The sequence below is a fragment of the Andrographis paniculata genome, unplaced genomic scaffold (genome assembly GCF_009805555.1).
Source record: "Andrographis paniculata isolate CXL003 unplaced genomic scaffold, ASM980555v1 Contig10END, whole genome shotgun sequence".
Classification (NCBI taxonomy): domain Eukaryota; kingdom Viridiplantae; phylum Streptophyta; class Magnoliopsida; order Lamiales; family Acanthaceae; genus Andrographis; species Andrographis paniculata.
The window spans coordinates 1,590,566-1,614,344 of NW_026137380.1; the positions used below are offsets into that span (position 1 = coordinate 1,590,566).

Consider the following 23,779-nt stretch of genomic DNA (forward strand, 5'->3'; position numbering starts at 1 on the left):
ATTTTATTAAATATATATATAGGTAACACGAATGTGGATTCTATGTTGATTGACTCAAAATAACATAATGTTAATTTTACTCGGTCAATATATGTAACATATACATCTAAATAGAAACATATATATAATGTGTTACAACAATCACATTGACCCAATCACTAATGACCAATCAACTAAATTCACCATAATTTATCATTGATGGGCTTCGATGGCTCAACCTAACTTATGAGCTTGCGAGTTTGGCTAGCTAATTTATAAAAATTACTATTGATTTCTAAAAGTAAAATTATCAGTATTTTATTATATATTGAATAGTATGTTCTATGGTTGAAAATAAATTAATGAATATAATTTTTCGTTTAGAGTTTAATTAGGATGAAATATAATATAATGATCAAAATATATGTATATATATTACAAATATGATAAAATAATTATTATTTATGCAAAATATATGAATTTGTATAATTAGTGTTTGAAGTTAATTTAAAATAAAAGTTAATTTGAGTTTTTATTTGAATAATATTTTGTGCAATGAAATAGTATATTTTTAGTGGAAACGTGTGAAGGTAAATAATATTATTTTTAGTTTGAAATTAAAATCAAATACACCCTACATGCATGATCTATATACACTAAACATCATACGAAACAATAAAGAAAAATATATACATATGTGACAGAAAGACGATTAAATAATTAATATTAGTGCACCCGTCCACTTGCTAAGTATATATTTTGCCATTCTTTGTTGTTCAAACACAATATATATATATATATATTTAGTGTGTATAGACCTCACTACACATTACAATTATCATTACATTATAGGAATAAATTTCATACAAAAAGTAAATATTTGCTTTACAAATAGACAAAAGGACCGTAAATAATAATTTTTGAAATCATACCAAAAAATAAATGTTCGTTTATAAGTGCATTTTATTTAATTTATCTTATTGTATTTTTGTCACATATATATACTAAAAACAAAATATCATAATTTTTTAAATTCCATTGATATTTAAAGTTTCAAACCTAATCAAAATTTAATTGTTCAAGCATGTACACACTAAGTGCAGTACTAGATCATTCTTAACCAATAATTATTCTAAACAAGTTAGCAAGATATATATATTTTTTTAATATTCATTCGATTACAGTCCATATATTATATATCTCTACCTCCAATGAAGAACTCATAGACATAAACGATTCAATCAATTCAAACGGTTAATTCAAAGCAAATTTCGTATTGACCTGTGTACCTCAATCTATACGCTCTTCAGTGTAAACCATTGCTGAATCTTCATCTCGAAGCCACCACTGAATCTTCATCCGTATCATCGTGCCTGTTAGAGTGACTGCTCAGTTCAGGAACTGTCAATTCATCGTGATCGGGGCCAAAAAGTCGAGCATAAATATCATCTTGATTCCTCATGTGCTCCAAAATTTATGCAGAAGACTGAATCATAGACCTGCTGCCTTTCTCCTCCAAATCCTCATTTTCAGCTGAACAAAGAGATCTGTAATGTGACTGTTTGTTTATGTGATAAACTATAATTTTCAATTTTAGGGTTTTCTTCAGCTTACGAAAAATTTTTAGGTGAGATGATTATTTAAAAATAATTAATCAATGGCGGCCAGAAAAACATGAGCGCACAACTCAAGTCATTACCTTCTTCATCTACCTCAACATTGCTGCCGAATAAAGCATAGTACATCTACAAAAGGGAAAGACAATTTTTAGATATGGCGATTATTGTAATTTCTAAAATGGAATAAGTATATATTCAAGATCAATTTACTTACCATCTCCCTTGAAACATCGTGGTTCCTGTCAGCGCAACATTCATTTTGAGCTTCTTGACGTTCAGCCTGCAGACCATGCAAAAGGCATCAATATCATCAATATCGAATATGAAATAAAAGATTAGGAATTAATGCATCTTTAGTGAAGAAGTTGTTCATTTCATGGCAGGCATGTTGGTGAAATCATAAAGTCTTTCTTTCTATCCCTAGAATTTGTTACTTAGATCGAGCATGAGAACGAACACTTAGAACAGATCCCATTCTCCTGGTGCTTGTCCAATTTTCTTCAAAAATATACTCAATCACTTCTGTAGTTTCAGAAGTGATTCTTCTTCTCCCTAATCTCATTTGGTATTGGTGAACCCTCTCCATTTCCCACGGTGAAATTTCTACCATATCGGATGGAGGAACTCTGCCAATCCTTCGTGTAGGATTCGGTCTCTCAGTATTTGCTGCTGTGTCTCCCTCATTCCTCCCCACCATGGATGGAGAATTCATCCTCTCGGCTCTCACTGCAGTAGCTCCGTCATTTATCGGCACCATAGAACCAAAGTTCGACTCAGCAAAATTGCATTATTATATACACACTTTAATTCTCATTAACTGCACTAAATTTAGATATGGAGTATTATGATAATTTAAATACAATTTGTTATGCTGCTATTATATATATATGGAAAAATTGTTCATAACTATTATATTATTTTGAAAGAAATTTGTACCCTTCTTCCTTTATTAAGAAACTGTATGAAATTCTCTTGTATTTTAGAAAATATTGCACATGATTTATTTTTAGGATTTCTGTGCAATATTTTATAAAATACAAAAGAGTTTCGTGCAATTTTTAAAAATGTTTATGCAATATTTTCTAAAACACGAATAATTTTATGAAATTTATAAATCATATAGGAGAATTGTACAAAATTTTCTAACTAAAAGCGGATTATAAACAATTTGCCTTATATGTGTATATATATATATATATGTGCATCCTTACTTTCATAATGAATGATAAAATAATAAAAAAAAAAAAAAAATAGACACTTTAAATCATATATAGTATACATTATTGTGCATTAGCTTTAAAATAACTTAATACTAGGATAAGTGCAATAAATCATATGTTTGTCTATTATGATTGAACTTTGAAAATAAAAGAAAGTTATTGTGCATTAACTTAAATAAATGAAAAAAACATATGGATTCTACATATCATATATATATATATAGATAAATATTTGGACTCGACCTTAATAAACTATTTTCACTCTTGACCTCAACTAACTGAAGTTTAATGAGTTACAATACATCTCCATCTACATGCAAAATAAAGTTTTTTTAAAAAAAAAAAAAAAAAAGCTTCAAAAGAAATTTCCTACTTTAGTAATGATGATTAGAGAATCTACTGTAAAATAACATATAATATGCAAAATTAAAAATGGTTCTGAAAAAAAATATACTTAATAAAAATAAAGTAATAAAACTTATGCTAAATCTTTAAAAATGTTACAAATACCTCTATTTAAAGTTTGAGACCGAGTTATTCTCCTATTTTGCTGTAGTCTTCGACCACTATGAGCAGCTGGAGCCGATTGACCTTCTCTATGAACAACACTTGTGGTTAATACTTTTCTCTTTCCTTTGTTGCTATTTGATTGATGGTTATCCTACGAAACAATGAGGTATAGAGGTTTAATTAGAATCAAATGCTTCAAAAAGAATACTGGCCGAACATAAGATTAGTAAAAAAATACAAATACTTATAACAAATGTCAATCTCTTGAATTTTTTTATTAGTATCATCTACATTTAAAAAAGTAATTAAATAAAAAATAAATCTTACCATATTGTCCAGAGAGGATTAAGGGCAACAAATTCTAGTGTCCTTTCGAAAACTGCCAAAAAAAAATCTCAAATATCATATTTATACAAATAACAACTCATCAAATATTTACTTTCTTTCCATAATCTCATTGGTTATAAATAAATTTCATAATTCTTTCACCATTTTAATTTAAATTTGCCAATTGATTTGAGTTTTTTTTTTTTTTTTTTTTGTCAAATTTTGAATATATCAAAAGAACACAGATTATACCAAACAACTACACACATATATATATATATTCGAGTTTCTCATTTAATTTTAGCCATTGATTTGAATTATTCAAACTTGAGCATAGAAAGAATCTTGATCATATACATAATAACTAGATATAATCGGGCTAAAAGCATAAGTAGACAAAAACAATGTCAATAATGTACAGACAGTGAGAGAGAGGAAAAGAGATTTGAAAAATAAACATTACATGAAAATTTTCGACTGTTCATAAAGTGCATAGAATTTTAATTTTTTTTGAATTTTTCATTAGTTAAGTTAAATCTAGATTTAAGAAACTTGTGCAAGACAATTTTTATATAAATGAAAAATGAAATCATGAAAGCTGTACAATAAAAACCAATGATACAGAGAGATTTAGATTGTTATAAGAAAATTCAATTACTACGATTTTTCAAAAAAAATGATCTATCAACACTATTTAAGAAATTTTGAATAGAAATTGGTATAAAAGAACCCTTACAATTTCATAAAAAAATGGATGAAAGATAACAAACTGTTGTGTTATTTTTTACCTTAAATCTTGCTTAAAAAAAAAAAAAAACGGCATAAATGGAATAACTTTCACGATTCAAATTTAAAGTGTATTGGAAGAATAAAGATATATGGAAAAACAAAATCTGGTCAAACCAAAACTAAAAATAAATAAATAAAAAGATATACATTGTATAAAAAAATGGAAAAAAGATGACATATATTAAAGTATATAAAAAAATAAAAAAAAACATCACCTTGAATTTAAAATTAGCTCTCTAAAAACATTATTTAGAATGTTGAAATGTTTTAATTTTTTAGTGCTCAAATCTAGATGTAAGAAATATGCCTAATACTCTTTATATAGAATGACAATTATTATGAATTGGATGATTTATGAAAAAATTCGCCAACCTCACGAGAAATTTAATTCATTATATGAAATTTTCTATTATTACCCTAGTCTACCATCTAACGAGAAGTTTTTCATTATATTGTTCAATGCAAATACACCATCAACAATATTGTAAGAAAGGGAACACTGTTTTTTTAGTTATGTAATTGATCCCTTATCATTTTATCCACAACTGGAGCTTAAATAGAAATCGTCTCATAAGTGATTTTTTTTCAAAATTGGTCCTCCAGTTCCGGTGATGCGCATGTGGGCAGTCTGGCATGCCGGAGCACAGGTGTCCGATAAGTAGACGTCACCCGGTGGACACATAAAAATTTTTTTAGTCTCATAAATGATCATTTTACATTTTAGTCTCATAATTGACTTTTTTTTTTTGTGCTTACCTAACGGATACGTGTGCTCCGACGTGCTAGACGGGTGCTACGTGCGTATTTCCGGGCTGCATGACCAATTGTACAAAAAAAAAAAAAAAAAAAAATCACTTACGAGATATTTTTTATACATACTCTAGTTACAAAATAAAATTGATAAAAGAGTCAATTACAATACTAAAAAAAAATAATTTTTCCTTTAAGAATTTGAATAGAAATAAATGTACAAAAGAAAATCTTAAATTTAGATAAAATAAAAATAAAAATGAAGGACAACAATTTTTCATGTTTACGTAGACTTTCATATTTGATTCTAGAAGACAATAGAAATAGAATATATGTTGTCTCAATTATAGTTTAATTTTAGGCTTGATTTGAGTTTTTAAAATTTCGAGGGCATATAAAAACTAGACCTATTTGAACCCAATGTAAAAATAAATAAATAACAATATCAACAATGTTCCAAATTTTGGACAAATGACATCAAATTGTGTTTTCTACCTACAATTCTGCTCTAAAAAAGTAGATATATAACAAGTTTTACAACTGAATGTTGTTTAATATTAGCAACTAATAAGTTGAGTTTTTTCAACTATATACAAAGAAGGGGGCGGGGGCGGAACTACATGGGGGCTAAGAAGATCACGACCCCCAGCCTTCAAAATATATGTATTTTTTAATATATAAAAAAATCTATATATTTTATAGTAATTTGTCTCTCTTAATTTTTTATTTTGTAATATAAAAAATTTATCCGGATGTTGATTTATACTTTTAGTTTTTAAATTTTATTTTTTTATAGTAAAAAATATATTAAAATTTATGTAATTTTATTGAAATTTTTTCTAAAACATTTAAATTTTTTAATTTTTTTTTTATCTTTTGCAAAAACATTCGATTCCCACCCCCCTCTCCCCCGAACTTTTACTACTGGTTCCATCACTTGGGGGAGTAGATTGAAAATGCATTTTATCCACTCAAATCTAAAATTTAAAAACATGCATAAGCAATCCTAAAGTACTAGTTTTACACTTGAATTTAATTTCTATTTGTTATAATATTTCACAAAAATAAAAATAAAAAAGTAAATAAGACAATATGAAATTAAGATAATTTGTAACCCAGTTTGAATTCAATTGAATCTACCTTTGAAGTCATTAACAAAGTAATGTATTTTACGGAAACTCCTTAACCAAATAATAAAGAATTAAAAAATAATAGAAAGTAAAATTATATAGGATTGAGCTCTAGACCCATATTTGAGCATCCGAAAAAAAACCCTAATCTCAATTCATTATAAGACTTTTCAATCCAACATTATTTTATCAATAGATTTGGGTTTTTAATTCTCAAATGTGTCGAAAGAATCTTTGATGTATCAAAAAGTTGGATCTGGTTAAATCAAACAACTAAATCTAACAAATTGAAGGTTAAATTGAATGAATAGAAAAATCCACAACCTAGCTATCAAATGAGGAAAAAAATAAACATGTATAAAATTAGATTGAAAAAGCAACATCACCTTGAATTTAAAATGTATCGAAAAATTAGATCTAAGTGAATCAAAAGTAGGAATAAATAAATAGAAATATCCGCAATCTATTGGAAGAAAGGTGCAGGAATACATGAAAATAGATTGAAAATAAAGAAGAAAATATCACCTTAACTTTATATAGTTTCTTCAAAATATGTGCTGAATGTTGAAATTTCTGAATTCTCTCAACTGCTCAAATCTAGATTTGTGAAAATTGCAGAAGCCTGTTTATATAGTGGGGAAAAAAAGCAAAATTTTATGACCGGCTTACCGGGACCGTTACTGAGTTTCAAGGGGCCCAAATTGAGAAAAAAAAAAAAAAACTTGGATTCGTATTTATTTATTATATGAAAAGAATTTTCGACCCTAAAAAAATAGATAAAAAAAACAGTGCAAATCAAATGTCATTCACAATTATATGGCTTCTCAATATATCCATGCCCTGGCCACAATATTATGCCACCTTATTACTTTACATTGTATATAAACACAATCAATTGTGTTTTAACTTTCAATGTGGTGATAGTTGGTTTATAATGGTAATTATTAATAGGCCATAATCATTTATAAAGCCCAAATTTCCTTAGCCCAAGACCAATATATATATATATATATTAATCCAAATTAATAATCCAATTAATTTGGTTTGTAGTGGACCATAATATTTCTATTCCACTACAAAAAAATAATATATTTGTAACGGAATTCCGTCCCTAAAGTTCATGTAGCTAACGTAATTCCATTCCTAATTCCGTCTCTAATGTCATTAGTAACGGAAAAAGTAGATTTAGAGACAAAAAAATTTTGTTACAAAATTGATTTTTTCTTGTAGTGTTCATACGAATAATCAATTTAAAAAATTCTGAATTTAATTTTCAAACAAAATATATCGATTAATATTTAAATTGAATTTCCAACGTCAAAATGTATTGACCACGAAAGTTAGATCATTATAGAGTATAATCCAATTAGTATAAAAATTTAATTGTTGTGTTTTCTTCCACCATAAATTTTGGTTAAAAATTACTAAAGAAATTGAATAAGTTACATAATTAAAATATAGTTTAATTTTGAAAATTAATTTGAGATTTTCAAACCTTGAGTGTATCAAATGACCTCGAGCTTATTAAAAAACAAGATTTAATCGAATATATATCATCTAAATTAATAATCATCTACATTTTGTTTGTAGGCCTGTAGAATTTCTATTATAGATCAATTAATTGATTTTGGAATTTTGAATTTAAATTTTTTAAAAAATATATCGAGATTATCCAACATCAAAATATATTGATCAAGAAATTTAGATCATTATACGGTAATCTCATTATTATTGTCAATTTTAAAAGAAAATGTACCATGAAAATTTTATATTATTTGTTGTGTATTTTTCGACCATCAAACTGAAGAAATATAGTTTAATGAGAGAGAATTGAAAGAGAAAGAATACATATGAATGTATGTTCATAAAGAAACATCACTTAATTAGACTATCCAAAAGTTGTTTAAATTTTTGAGGAAAAAATTGCATAAAATATCCATCATATATACCTCATTTATCATCTTTATTTTGTATTTATCTTTATAGAAAAATATATTTACACATTTGCAAAATTCGTTATTTTTATCATTTGGCCGTGCGTGACATTCACCCCATCATGCGCAGCCAAACGATAGAAATAACGACTTTTTTAAACATATAGGATATATTTTGACAATATAAGGCAAAAGTGATAATATGGTATACATAGGGCATATTTTTCGCAATTTTTCCAAATTTTTGAGATGTCTTTTAGTGCGTCAATTTGGGAAACATGCACACTACTCTTTATATTGAAGAAACTAACAAATTCTATGACTTGATTTATTTATAACATATGTTCAACAAAATTAACATATGTTTATGTCTCATGTTCCTGAAATTCAACTTACTGGTTTTTCTCGAAAAATGAAATCCAAACTTCTTATTTGTTCATAAAGCAATGACTAGATGTTAATTTAATTATTATATCTGTTTCCGCTGAATTCATTCTATTTAAGCATGATCATGATTTAATGTTTAAATCGATGTATGAAATTATAATTATTTCTAACATCTCAATGATGTGTTTGTCATTTGAAAGAGTCATAACAAAATTTAATTACCAATTACAACCAATGGGGTGTTTATTTACAAAAATGTAAAAATAAAATATTATTATTTATAAATATTTTATAAAAATAAAATAAAATTGGTAACTCTGCATATGTGAATTGATAGCAAACACACGCATATAGATAACAAAAATTTATACTCCTTCCGTAGTTCAATTATATTTCTATTTTATCTATAATTTACGGATGAAAGAAAAATAAATTGAATGACGGAGGAGGAGTATAATATAAATAGATAAAAAATTATATATTTTCATATTAGTTTGTAAAATATAGATAATTATAAGCAAACATTACTTCAATTATATTCTTTAATTATATTTCTACTACCAAAAGTAGATTTGGTAAAAATAAAAAAAAAAACACATACAGAAATGATAATAAAATAAAATAAAATAAAAATGTGTGGATTCAAATTCAAATTTATGTAATGGAACCATCACAATTATGTATCATCACTACCCCACACACACAAAATTTCAATTTCAATTTATTTCAATTTATAGAATTAGGAACACCAATGATTAGCTTTTTAATCCCCACCACACATCATAATCCAAGCCCATTTCACAAATGGATTTCCATATATATATATATATATATATATATATGTTTTTAAACCAAACTTCAACTGCAGGACACTCTGTAACCCACCCACCCACCTTTGTTTTATTTAAATAATTTAAAAAGATATAAATTCCATAGCCATTAATGAGAAATAAAAATTCAATCTTGGGATCAAAAAAATAATGGGTTGCTGATATTGCTGTGTTTTGTATATATCTCAATCCCTCTTTCAACTTGGCACATGCACAGATTTATACACACACACACATACATTTATATACATATATAGATATATATATTCATATATGTGTATATATATGTGTGTGTGTGTGGTTCTATTATTGCACATGTACAATGTTCCCTGTGGATTCTCATATACAACTGTCAAGTTGAATATCTCTTGTCTTCTGCACTAAAAATAATCACACCTCACTTGATACATAATTCTAGAGTAATGAAATAATTAAGCACAAATAGTTTCTATTACTCAAAAATAAATTAATAAAGAATTACATGATAATCCCATTTCATACTTTTATCAAAGACAAGAAGTAAGTGGCATGTGATACAGCAAAAATTGACAAGTTTTTGACAGCTAGATCTTGCAGATGTTTGTACTATTGTATTCCTGATTAAAAGCCTTGTCTGAGAACAAAAAAAAAAAAAAAAAAAAGGATTATTTTTTTATCAAAAAAGAACCCCAAGAATTTAAAAGAACCAAAAAAAATAAAATAAACAGCAAACAGCATCTCCAAAAATTATTAGGGTTACTTAAAATTAATGTAAAGAAGGGAGATTCAACTTTGGCTGCTAAAAATGTTGAAAGGAAACAAGCAACTGTACATTCCAATGGATTAAAAGGTCCAAACATTCCCAAGAAAAAAATAATAATAATAATAACAGAGATACCCAAAAAAAAAAAAAAAAACATAAATTTAAACAGCAAGTTGCTGTTGCTGTTGATGTGATGATTCATCTTCATTAAAACAAGAATGTGGTACTTTTGATGATCTCCCATTAATTTCTTCTGCAATAATATTAATATTGCTGCTGATCTGAGGCTGCAAATTCATTTCTCTATGGAGATATAAACAGTATGTCTGAAAAGTTGCTGGGGTCACATTCAAATGAAACCCTAATCCAAATAGGAAATCCACTTCAAGAAAGTTCATTTCTGTTGTGCTGATCCCTCCAACTTTGGCATAGTAAGCATTGTTATAATACCTGAACCAAAAAAATTATTTATATAATGTCACAACAAAATTGAAATTTTTAAAAAAGAAAAAAAAATTGTTTTCATAATGTGGAATGAATTAATTAAATAGTGGTGAAATTTTTGCAAGCCTTTGTTGGGCAGTAGCTTTCAATTGTGAATGCTGGATTGTGACATTCATCACTTTATATGAGTGGCTATCTTTGAAGATCACAAGCAAGAATTTAAAATTTAAATAAAATAACATAATATGGGTTTGAAAAAAATTAAAGCTGACTGATGATTAACAGACAAGGTATGTATGCATAATTAGGTTGTTGGGATAATCAAGAAGTTTAAGCAAAGATTAATCACAAGTAATCATCAATTCAAAGACCCCCCCCCCCCCCCCTAATTATTATATACCCATATCTATCAATACTTCAAGATCAATCCCATTTCATAATTCAGCTTCCAAATCAAGATTCAACAAGAAAATTTCCAAAAAAAAAAAAATGAAATTTTGATCACAAGAATTAAACTAAGACTCACATGTCATCCAAGAACTTAGCAGAAAGCATGACACTAGTGATGAGCAGCCTGTGGACATTAAATGAATTGATAGGCAATGACGGGTGGCGCTGCGTGAAGCGATCGAGGTAGACGTAGGCAACAATGTAGCAAGAAGGGCTACAATTTGCATACTTGAAGATCCTTTCGAGATAGGTCGCGACGGAGATGGTTGGCCGGGTGAGGCCATGGAAGACCGAGATCTTCTGCGGCTGGAATCCCGGGCTGCGATCGTTCGATTCGGCGACACTTTGGAGAAGAGATGAGAGGAAGGAGATGAGCTTAGGCATCTCATTAGGGCTCTCCAACATCAATGCCATTTTTGGTTTGCTTGCCTAAGCTCAATCTTGGATTTTGTTTCATGTTCAAACTGGCCTATTTATATTATATACAGACATGACATAAAATAAAAATAAATTGAAATGAAATGAAAGAGGCAACTAACAACCTGTAGGCTGGTGGTTACCTATGTGGGGGTGGAATGACCAAAATACCCCTCTTTTTTGTATGTGTGTTTTGTTTTTCAAGTTTTAACTTGTGAAGGAGGGAAAGGTTAAGTGCACTCATGTCATGTGTGTTGTGTTGCCAATGCTTTCTTTGCCTTTTTTTTTGGAGATAAAAAAATTAAATTTTAAAATAAAAAAAGTAAAAAAAGTCTCAACAACAATATTTATGTATTATATATGTATGTTTTGGTGTATGTATATTTGGATCTTGATTCTCTATAGATTTTTCTCATGACAGGCATATGCCAATCATGTGAGTCATTACATCACTCTTCTTATGATCAATGGTGAATGTGAGACCTTTTTGGGTCCCACTTTTCTTGCCAACTCCCGGGACCAGAGCTCCATGATGGATCCTACAGCAATGGCCAGATCCCGCAAAGAGAGATTAATTGTACACAATTTTATAATAAATGATATAGGCTTGTTTTTCTAACACAGCTGAAAATGGACCACTGATATGTCATTTAACAAATTTAAGGATTCATTACTGTTTGGGAATAGACATCTTAGCTGTATGGGGTAAACCATATTGTCGGCACACACTAGTTGCAGGTCCGGGACTTCAAGTCCCCATCACGTCGAAAACCCGGTTTACCGGCACGCCGGCATTGTGTCCGAACCCGATCCATACCTTAAAAGGGCTCGTCGGAAAATGCATACGAAGCTTCGTCGTCATCCTCCGCTGTCGCCGGAGTAGAGCTTGCGTCGAAGTCGGATAGCTTGATATTGGACATGTAAACTTCGTCATCAAGACAACCCGCTCGCTTCAAGATCTCCGTCAAGGCATGTCTACTTGCATCATCGTCTCTTCGATCGCAAATCTTGAGAATGGCGCAGACGTTGACGGGCTTCGGTTTCCAGCTCATCGAGCCTTCAGCCGACGCAGCATTCTCCATGCAATACAACGCTTCGGAGATTTCCGTATTCCGGATGTGATTTTCCGACAGAATCTCCCAAGTCATCGCGTTAGGCCTTCCTCCCATTTTGACCATATCGTCGAAAAAGGCTTCCGCCTTCTCGGAAAGCCCTTTCTTAACGTACGAACTCAGAAGGAGATTCGCGACCCTCGGATCGTACAGCGACTTCACTGAAAGCCATTCCTCGTAGATTTGCTCAGCACCGTTGATGTCATCGACTCGAACGAGGGCAGAGATCATCGTATGGTAGCCGAAATTGGTGATGTTGACGAATGTAGCCTTGTAAATTTTCCATATTCGATACACCTCTTCGTTGTCGCCCACGCTGCCGTAGAGACTGATGAGGTAATGATATGGGATTCGATCCCGACCGGTTATTCGAATCTCCATCTCCCTCAAACAGCTTTTCGCCTTGCCGAGATGGCCAAACTTGATATACATTGTAGCCATCGTGCTGAAGGTTGTCCAGTTGGGATTGATGGCGTCGTCGAGCTGCATCTGTTCAAAAGCTTGCTCCATTTTCTCGAGAGATCCTTGAGATCCACACGACGACAGCCAAATATTGTACGAGTAGGTATCTAGCACGACGCCTTTCTCCTTCATCTCCCATATAAGCGACTCGATCTTGTTGTGATCTTTAAGGTTTGCGTAGAGTGTCATCATCACATTGTATGGAAGTGCGTGAATGGCGTAGCCACTGTACCTGATTTTGTCCATTAGAGATTCGGCCTTTTCCCTCATTCTAGCGCGGACGTATGCATTCAAAAGAGACCCATAGATTCTCTTATCTTTTAAAGCATCCGGCAACTTCATGAAGTATTGTTCTGCACTCTCAACCCCGTGCACTTTGGCGATCAAATCTAACTGAATGGCAGTGTCGCTTGTCGTTATTCTGTATAACTCTGGTCTATTATTCATCCACTCGTAAACCTACATAACAAGATAATACAGATATCAGATGCAGAATGTGCGATAAGAGAGCTAGACTTGCTTCTCAGTCACATACACATCCTACATAAATATTCGTCACCAGCAAGGGGGAGAAACCCGAATCTCCCCTGTTATAAAAGCCCAACAGTTAAGAAAACTCAACCCCCACAAACAACCACAAAAGGATCATAAATAATCTCCAAATCAATTACCATCTACCGCAAAGCCAAAGCTCACTAAGGATGCAATCATACTAGCCAAATCCTATATACACAATCTTGCAATTGCATTAGTTATGTACAAGCCTAAACAATTAACAAAATGACCACACTTTGTGAATATACACGAGTTCTTTTTAAGTTCTTCTTCAATTTAATTCCTTCGACGACAATGCCTTTACATTATATGAACTTACAGGATAATCAAACTACATTATTAACACATAAAGACATCAAGGCAGGAATTGCACCACTATCAAATGAATTCAAATAAATTTATATCAATATGACCACAAATTGTTCAACAATGTCTAAGCCCTTTGCTTCTCAAATTTTCAATCAACGGCAGAGTCCTTTCTAACAAATACTAGATATGCACTTTCTGGTTTCTCTTGTCCTCATATGAATCATACAATCCAATTTTATATTCGGGAAAATGAAATTGACCTAAAATATATACCTCAAGAGCATATCTGTAGCGCCTGAACTTCCTGAGCTCTTTCACGACCCTGCAAAGCTCCCATTTGGTGATCCTCCGACCCTCATTTTCCACCTGGTTCAAAGCAGAAGCAGCGCCTGCATTGCGGTCATCCATCATCGATATCTTCTTGAATATAGCGTTCCAATTCGGCATAGGTCTCTTCTCGTAGTCAACTGTTCCATAGCTATGAACCTGTGATATTGAAGAACACGTAACCAAGCCGGAGCTTTTAGGGGTTTTATAACCGGCGGATACCAACGGCTGCTTCACCGAAAAGGTGGAATCTCGCCGCAACTCCGACGAGAATGAGATTGCATTTGACGAATTCGAGTGACGCTGATTCTGTGCGTGATAATTTAGGGCAAATTTTGAGGTAATTGGTTGAAGCAACATGGCTGTTTAGGGTTTAAGCTTTCAATTGGGACTGAAATTTCATTTCTGAGGATAAGATACCTGTTTTTTCTCCTAATTTAATACTTTTCCTTATTTTCAATTGCGTCCCTTAGATCCTACTTTATTTCAAAATGGCCCTCAATCATTCGTCTAGCTCATATTGGCCTTGAAGAAAATTTTGATTTAAATTTGTTGAATTTTATGTATACCATTTTATCAAATCGTTTTCATTCAATTTAAAGATTAAATTCGAATTTTTGTAATATTTTTATATATTTAAAATATTATCAAATATATTTTACATTTTATCAAATAGTATTAAGAAATTCACCCAATTCAAAAATTATTTGAATATTATTTTCAAAAAAATATCATATCAATTTTTTTTTTTCAGAATTTAAAATTTTCTATATAAATAGAACATAGAGCTGTAAATCAAGTAAATATGAAGAAAAAAAAAAGAGTTTTTATTATTTTTCAATATTATATTCACATTAAATATATATTTTTATTTATTATTATAAAAATTATTTATTGATTAGAATATCTAATTAAAAAATTACTCATAGTATTAGAAATAAAAATTTCAACTTGAAAACAATTAAATACAACCAAAGAGCTAAGAGCACCCCACCCCAAGACTTGCTATAGTAAGTCAAGCGACGTGTGGAAAAGGTTTCTATAAACGCATATTAATTTCACATGCAATTAATGTTGCGGAATTATTAGGCGCTCTTTGTGCTATATTAGCACTATTATTATAATCTTATTTCTTTTATTTATAAAATATTCAACCATTATTATTTTTTTTTCTATTTTTATAAAAAATATTTTTTTTATTTATTTTTCTTTTCTATTAACCAGATAAAGAATAAATTTGTCTGATTTATAAATTTTTAAGATTTTCTTCAAATCTAACAATATGAAATTTTAATTTGCACCTTAACTTATTCAATAAATTCATTTAAAAAATCGATACAAACATACAAATTATTAACCCATAAGAAAACATAAATCGAGCAAGACAATCAAAACAACATTCTCGAAACTCACAAAGCATCGCTACATATTTATATATATATATATATATGCTTGTAAGAAAAACGACATCAAAACCTAAGCCATGAAACATCAAACCAAAGCTTGAGAGTCAACAACAACATCCCCAAGTTTTTCTTGCACAAGATCAGCCATCATCAAATCATCCTCCTTCTCAACACCATCCTCTCTTCTAATCAAAACTGCATGAACCAAAACCACAGGCACAGTGGCTGCAAGAACTATAAAAAGATGCTTCGTCGCGCGGGTCGCGATCATCAGAACGCACGCGACGACGAACAACAGGAAGAACACGGCCCGCCTGTCGACGATCTTGTGAATAAAGCTCGAATCGGGGACGGCGCGCACGACTAGGTAGTAGAGGAATCCCACCTCCGTCGTGGCGACTAGGCACACGACGGATTCCCCGCGTGCCGGAGCGAGGGCGATGAACAAAACGGTCCATATAAATATCGTATAGTACAACCAGAACTTTGTGACGTTCCTCGCGATCCTAATTGCGGCGGAATCACGAGACGGAGGGACGTCGAAGGGCCATGAAAAGGTTATGGTGTAAGAATCTAATTTCCGGGATCGATCGTTGTCGTCGTCGTTGTCGGCCGCCGCCACCGCCGGAGGAGGAGGGTGAGAGTTGTGGATTGACCTTTGTGTGGTGGTGGTGGTGGTGGTGGAAGCCATGGGTGAAAATTTAAGGAAGGGTGAGAGGGAGTGTTGTAATTCTAAGGTTTTAAAGAGACAAGTTGTATTGTGTAATGTAATGAGTCAATGGTGGCATTGGATTAAATGTGTAGTTTTGTAGGAAAAGGACAACAATGCCGACGCCGCGTGGACTTGTGAAATGAAGACTAAAGACTCTGATTTTCGGGTTGAGAGAAGATACTGTGCTCATTTCCTGTAAGGGTGTGTTTGTCCGAGGGTTTGGATTTTGAATTGGGATTTGAATAATAAAAATTTTAAATTTAAATAATATGATATAAATAAGCATTGATGTGATGTTTTGAATATAAAATTGATTTTTTTTATAATAAAAAAAATAAAAAATAAATATTTAATTTGATATTTTTGGAGAAAATATTTTGTAAAAATAGTAGAAATTCCACAAAATCCCTGAAACAAACACACCCTAAATTTAATTTGAATTTGATATTAAAATAAATATATAATAATATATTTTTGTAAAATTAAGAACATAGATTCCGATCTAAATAGTAGAAATTTGAATCTAAATGTGAAAAAAAACAAATAATATATTATTATGTTTTATATTATATATATATATATATACACATTTCTTTAAGTTCAAACCTAATCTATGAGAGCTTCAGAATTTGAATTTATAATTTTACTGTCTGAACGCAAGTTTTAGGCTTTGTTTAGATAGAAATTTTTGAAAATTTTTGAAATTTTGGAAATTTGAAAAAAAATACTTTCACTGTCTCAAATAAGGTGCAACGTGTTTTTTGTATGAATTTTTAAGTGGGTAATATTAAGTATGATAATTTAGAAATCATGTGATGTGATAGAGAGAAATGTTAATTTTATTTTTTTATTTGGATAATGTGAGAGGATACAATGCTGAGGACATATTAAATATAATTAATTATTTTCTATTTTGAAAATATTGAGAGTGTTTGAGATAAAACTTTATTTTCACAAGTAAACTATAAAAAATTATGTAAAAAATATAAAATAATAAGCCTATATAATACTCCTTCCGTCCCACGTACCATGTCCAAGCATCCTACATTTTTTTTTTAAAATAATTATACATTTTAATCTCATTTTAAACTTTTTAATTTTTTTTTAATTTTAATTAAATTAATTAATTATTTTAATATTAATTTATAATTATTTATATTATAAAATAATTATTTTTTACTAATACATTATTAATATAGTGTAACTATATCCTACCGTCCACATACAGTATGTGAAAAAGAGGGAGTATATTAAATTTTTTTTATAAATATATATTTGAGAAAGTGTATTTTTATTTTTATTTTTTTTTTGTTAGAAAAAGCAAAAACCACAGGCTAATGTTATTATATGCATATCTAATGGTGCCTGCCTGTTAGCGTTGTTTGGTCACTTTTTTGGTTATTTTCTTCAACGGACTCCACCCACCACGGCGGCGTAAATGACAGCGCCGGCGACTGCTCGGAGCGCCCACCTCCTACGCCTCGTCCTCTCCTGCCGGAAAATGACGGCTCAAGTCACGTGCGCAGACAATTACTCCATCATCGCCATGGCTTCCTCCTCCGAACAGGAATTCGCCAAGGACTACAGAGCGAAGCTCAACCGTTTCCCCCGTTCTCGCATCTATTGGGACTCCAAAATCGCTTCCAAAATCGGCGACAAGCTCGCAATCCGTCTCCGAGAAGTCGGCGTCTCGAGCGTCCGCATCGACGTGCAGGAGGAGCTCTCGAGGCCGATCTATTACCGGAAGATGCTCACCCCCTTTTACGACTCTGTCAAGCGAATCGGAATCACCATCGACGGCGCCGAGGATTTGCCATATCTAGGTTAACAATCGTCTTCAGAAATCGAGGTATTGCTCTCGAATCTCGTTAATTTGACGATTAAACCTAATTTCATCGTCGTCTCTATTTTCCCCCAATCTCTGTCTCACAGCCCCCTGCCATATTCCAATACCAATTGTTCTATTGTGATACGTTTATGAACAATTTAATATTACGAAAAAAGGTTAATTGTGATGATTGCAACTATTGCTGCCATGGATGATTGCTCGAATTAGACCAGAACAGTAACAGTGCTTGAACAAGAAAGGAAATTGTCTTTTAGGTTAAGAAAAAAGAGATGATTGATTTATTTAGCTTCCAATTAGCTTATGAATCATATAGAATCATCACAAAATGCTTGAATTCCTCTTTAGCTCATCTACACTTGCCAATGATTCACTGTTTTATTAGCCATTTTCGGTGTGTCTTCGATCCATGATCATATATAATCCTCATGTGTTTTGTAATCAAAATTCATGCTGTAAGATTTTATACACAATGCTGTGAACTGTAAGGATTTGTAAGTGTGTGGAAGTTCTAGAAGGTTAGTCGACATCTCGTCTCATATAGCTATATCCCATGTATCTGTTTTCTTACAACATTGTATGGTCATCTTCGATCATCTCTTTTTCTTACAACCTTTGCCATAATCGATTCAGCGAGACAACTCTTGATCTATATCTTAACAATTTTCGACCATTTACCTTGCAGATGTAGACGCCGAATTTTTGTCCGCGCCTCTTAGAAAGAAAATGGTCGAGAGCCAAGATAGTTTCCGGGTTTTAAAGTTAGCATAAACTCGATCAAACGACGGCATCCACAACCATGTACATTATTTTGTAAAATCGATGTTTATTCGTATGTTGGATATTTGTCTGACATAACTCATGTTTTATATTCTTTGATTCTTCGATAAATCTTGAGATCGCACAGGAAATAATTTCTCTAAACCAAACCGAAGCATAAGTTCGAGAAAATCGAACTAAAAGGGAATGTAATAACACTAGCTAGGCTGCCTTGGAGCAATGCAGTGTCCCAATACACTCAGGGTATGTAATGTAATGTAGTGTATATATATATATGTCTGTATTTATACACACGAACAATCTCGATCGAAACACATATGGTACACGCAATTCCTACAAGAACAGGTGCCGAGTACTCTTAAGTATATCTGCGAGAACGACTAGAATGAAGTGAAACAGTCGTGATCCGAGGAATTTGAATCGTCGCAGGGAGTGTGGTTGTGTCGGCCTTCGTAGGTTGTTATTACCATCCGGCAATCTTCAGACAGCCTCTCGACCCTCTTCTTCACCCGGCAATTGTTGTGCGTGCATCTGTAATAACTTCTGCAAGCACATTCCATCGATTTTTCTCGATCATCCAAACTAAACAATAATTTTAAAAAAACCAAAAATATGCCGAGCTACGAACAACATATGTGGAATCAACAACACAAAAGACAACATTGATTGCGATGCATTCATTGATTCAAATGATTCAATTTTAAGCACAAACACATACATATATATATATATACATGTATCACATTTTATGATCTAATTAAGAAATAAAACATGATATATATATATACACTCCCTATTTAAGAAAAAATCATAATAGAGGCTAACTAATCAACATTAATTCATTGTTAATATATACATGCAAGATTCGATTTAAATCCATAATTTTACGGACACGAATTCAAGCGAAAAATATATATATTTTGCATTAGGTAACTACAGGTCCCAAGAAATGTGTGAAGAAGAAAGCATGATAACGGATGAAGGTTAAGGCAAGGATTAAAAGACAGACAGACCACAGATGAAAAATCAAATCACTACTTTACCAGAATTTTGTTCAGTTCATCATCAGCAGAGGCAGCTTTTGTAATCCAATCAAATCTAATATCTAATCTAATCTACAGTTTAATTACTAGAGATCGAGGTACCTGGGATGAAGGCTGTTCTTGACAACCTTCTGTCCATACTTCCTCCATTTGTAGCCATCGTCAAGAACATCGACATCACTCCTTGTCTGAAAACAAAACCTAGGCTCCCTCAGCTTCCTCCTTATCTTGATCTTGCTCTTGTCTGTCGTCGAACAACTGCTGCTCCTCCACCTCCATCACACAATAATAATACATCAAATTAAAAATGGAGTACAGAAAGACCAGCACAAACTCTATATAGTGGAACCAGCACTTGTTGTCCCTCTCAGACACGCTAATATACATACATACATCTAGATATATATATATAATTTTATTTCTTCTTTCTGTACATAAACAGTGGATCTTCTCCCTGCCAGATCAATTACAGATCCATATATATATATATATATATATATAAATTGGGATATATGATGAAAAGGAAGAAAACCCTTTTCTCCAACTTCCTTGGAAATCTTCCTAAATGGAAACCCCCAATTTTCAAAACAAAAAGGCTCGACTAAATAAGGATATATGGATCGAATTAAAGGATCTCTGGCTGGCTAGGGTTTGATGATTAAAAAGAAGGATGATCGATCAGAACAGAACTCAGAAGTACCCAGCAGCAATTCATTACACATTAATTGAATTCGATGAAATTAAAGTAGTAAAAATAAAAAATGGAAAATTAGAGGATAAAGACAGATTGCAATGATACCATGAATTGCTTCCCTCGTTGGTGTTATTGCCACTGCAATTTTCATCATTATTAGGGTTGCTCTTGTCAGGATCCAATCCCACCTGTGTAAAATTAAAATTAAATTAATTAATTCGATCTTCTGACTGATCTAAATTAAAGAGAGCTGCAGTTGGATCTTAGCAATGAAGCAAACTCGACATATCAGAAATTAACAGTGTGATCATATCTATCCAAGAATTCAAACCCGCAATTAATCAAAATTGAGAATTAATTAATTAATAACCAAATATACCTGCCGGTCGTTGTTATTCCATGAGGCTCGATTATTCGCGATCTCATTATGAATATTAAACCCTAAGGAAGCATTATTATTAGTAGTAGTGTTGCAGCTGGCGGTGGTTGGCTTGGACACGGCGGCGCCGTCGAGAGGCGGCTGAGAGGACGGCGGCGGCGGCGGCGGCGCTACCAGGAAGCTCAAGACCTGATTGTGATCCTCGAACTGAACAAAACCCATTTCTTGATGATGATGATGATGAGATTGAGGTGCTGAGAAGCTCGAGATTTGCAGGTGACTGTGATGATCGAATACCGATGGCAATCCTGACGACGATCTCTCCCCTTCCATTAAAGACCTAATTGAAAAAAATCTCGAGCAAATTCTTGATGGTGGATTATTGATTGTAAAGCCTATTAACAATAATACACACAGATATATGTATGTATATATATATATATGTATGTAGAAATTTCTGGTTGGGAAAGGGGTATTAATGCATGGTGAGGGGAGATCAGTGGAATTAAAGTAGGGTATGGGTATGGGAAACGAAGCACAATACGGCGACGTATTGACCATACATAATACGACGACGTATTGACCGTAATACGAATATACATTGATACGGTTATACGAATACGAGAATGTTTCTTGAGTGGGGAGGCGGATGCGTTGCTGCGGTCAAATTCGTAGAATTAAGTCCATGGAATTTTATTTTATTTTATTTTTTATTTTTTTGAATATGGAGTGTGTGGGTGTATGTATATATATATACACGTGAATTATTGATTATTTATTTATTTATTTATGAGTAGTTGTTAATAATAATAATAATAATAATAAATAGAAAGAAATGAATAAATTCAAGATTATGCATCATCGTGTTTCTTAACTCTTCCATGTTATTCTTTCATAGGTTGTCTGAACGCTACACAGAATATACATCATTAGTTTACAACAGTGACATTGACACATTTTCTCCCTCTTAGTATTTCCTTTTCCCTTTCTCTCTCTAGGGCAAATATATACATATTATGTATATATATATATATATAGCCATAGGTCTTGTTTTGAAGAGATAAGAAGCATTTATTTTGGGCAATGATGAGGTCACGTACAGTACGGTGTTTGTTTCTACTTCTATATAATTATTTAACTGTATTTTAAAAATTATTTTAATAATTTTTCTATTAAAAAGTTTAGAATATTTTAAATTCAAAAAATAAAAAAAATAATCAAATAATATATACAAGGGGCCATCACATATCTAGGATAGGGGACAAGAAAATATTATAGAGAAATGCTACTATTACAGGATGCAATACATAATAATATTTATTTATAAAAGTATTAAATATTATTTAAGTAAAAAAAATTAAATACCTAAATTCAATTTAAACTCCCAATGGAACACACTATAGTCTATGCAAGGTGTTAGTGGGCTCCTACATACTCTCCATTCATATTATTACCCATTTGTGTTGGGTTTGTGTCGAATTGAATACTTTAAATAGATTAAATTATTTAATTTTATTTTGATCTATTTATTATTGTATCGGGTTTGGGTTGACTTGTGTTGACCCGTATATATAATTAAGTCTAATTTATTGATTCAAATTAAATAATTTTTTATTTTGTTGTCGTGTTATGTTAGTTTTTATTTGTTTGAACTTAAATGAGGTTGAATTATTTAAAACTGAACTTAGTTTAAATTAATTTATGAAAAAATTATTAAATTATGATTATTTTATATATATAATAAATATATTAATCAATATTAATATATTATAATCGGATTGTCGTGTCGGATTCGAGTTGAGAGCCTCAACCCTAACCCGACTCATTTATTATCGTGTCGGGTTCATGTCAACCAGTATAAATCCAATTATTTCGTGTCGGATTGCTGTGTCTGATTAATTTTTAACAGCTCTACATATTAGGTTCTTTTTAAACATAATATTTTGTATTTTTTAAGTTCAAATTTTTTGAGAATAATAAAAAATAAGTACTTAATATTATATTTTATAAATATATAAATAAATAGTCTCAAAAAGTTTTGAGAATATTTAGGTATCAAAGCCTTAATTGTTTTTAATTTGTAATGGAAACAAAAATAAAATATTATTTCCTTTATTCATCATATGTTTGATTATTATTTTCTTTATTCATGAAAATACATTTACTTCTATCCCTAATATTATGCGCATTTATAAATATATTATAATTATTTATACACTCAATTTATTCAAAAAAACAAAGTTATTGGCTTCCTAAGTTATTTATTTATTTTTTAAAAATATTTTTAATTTATATCATAATGAACTAGTATGATATTATATTTATTAAAAAATTCGTATTAAATTCAAATAAATATATATTTATCGGATAAGTACTATATATATATTTAAAATATTTAAATCAATTTAAATTTATTATTTAAAATATATTAAAAATATATATATTTAAAATAAATAAATTTAAAATAGGTGTTGATGTGATATTTTGAATATAAAATTAATTTTTAGTATAATATAAAAAATAAAAAATAAGTATTTGATTTAATATTTTTAAAAAAAAATGAAATAAATAATGCATTTAAAATCCAATCCCATTACACTTACTACTGTTTCTAGGTATGTTCCAA

At 31.0% G+C, this 23,779-nt stretch overlaps 4 protein-coding genes across 4 annotated transcripts; 1 reads left to right on the top strand and 3 right to left on the bottom strand.

Annotated features, from left to right (window-relative positions):
* Window positions 1-10,262: 10,262 nt before the first annotated feature.
* LOC127245205 (cyclin-U4-1) lies at window positions 10,263-11,598 on the bottom strand. The gene is made up of 2 exons (XM_051265965.1): window positions 11,188-11,598; window positions 10,263-10,667 (listed from the first exon to the last, which is right to left on the bottom strand). The coding sequence occupies exons 1-2, from the start codon at window positions 11,523-11,525 to the stop codon at window positions 10,379-10,381; spliced, it is 627 nt and encodes a 208-aa protein (XP_051121922.1). The 5' UTR covers window positions 11,526-11,598; the 3' UTR covers window positions 10,263-10,378.
* A 505-nt stretch (window positions 11,599-12,103) lies between these two features.
* LOC127245822 (pentatricopeptide repeat-containing protein At1g02150) lies at window positions 12,104-14,700 on the bottom strand. The gene is made up of 2 exons (XM_051266899.1): window positions 14,240-14,700; window positions 12,104-13,561 (listed from the first exon to the last, which is right to left on the bottom strand). The coding sequence occupies exons 1-2, from the start codon at window positions 14,651-14,653 to the stop codon at window positions 12,347-12,349; spliced, it is 1,629 nt and encodes a 542-aa protein (XP_051122856.1). The 5' UTR covers window positions 14,654-14,700; the 3' UTR covers window positions 12,104-12,346.
* Window positions 14,701-17,752: 3,052 nt separating this feature from the next.
* LOC127246715 (uncharacterized) lies at window positions 17,753-19,269 on the top strand. The gene is made up of 2 exons (XM_051268243.1): window positions 17,753-18,260; window positions 18,943-19,269. Exon 1 carries the CDS (start codon window positions 17,850-17,852, stop codon window positions 18,237-18,239), a length of 390 nt encoding a protein of 129 aa, XP_051124200.1. The 5' UTR covers window positions 17,753-17,849; the 3' UTR covers window positions 18,240-18,260; window positions 18,943-19,269.
* A 16-nt stretch (window positions 19,270-19,285) lies between these two features.
* On the bottom strand, window positions 19,286-21,637 carry LOC127246708 (probable WRKY transcription factor 12). Its single transcript, XM_051268231.1, has 4 exons — window positions 21,154-21,637; window positions 20,880-20,962; window positions 20,183-20,353; window positions 19,286-19,580 (listed from the first exon to the last, which is right to left on the bottom strand). Exons 1-4 carry the CDS (start codon window positions 21,484-21,486, stop codon window positions 19,418-19,420), a joined length of 750 nt encoding a protein of 249 aa, XP_051124188.1. The 5' UTR covers window positions 21,487-21,637; the 3' UTR covers window positions 19,286-19,417.
* Window positions 21,638-23,779: the final 2,142 nt, after the last annotated feature.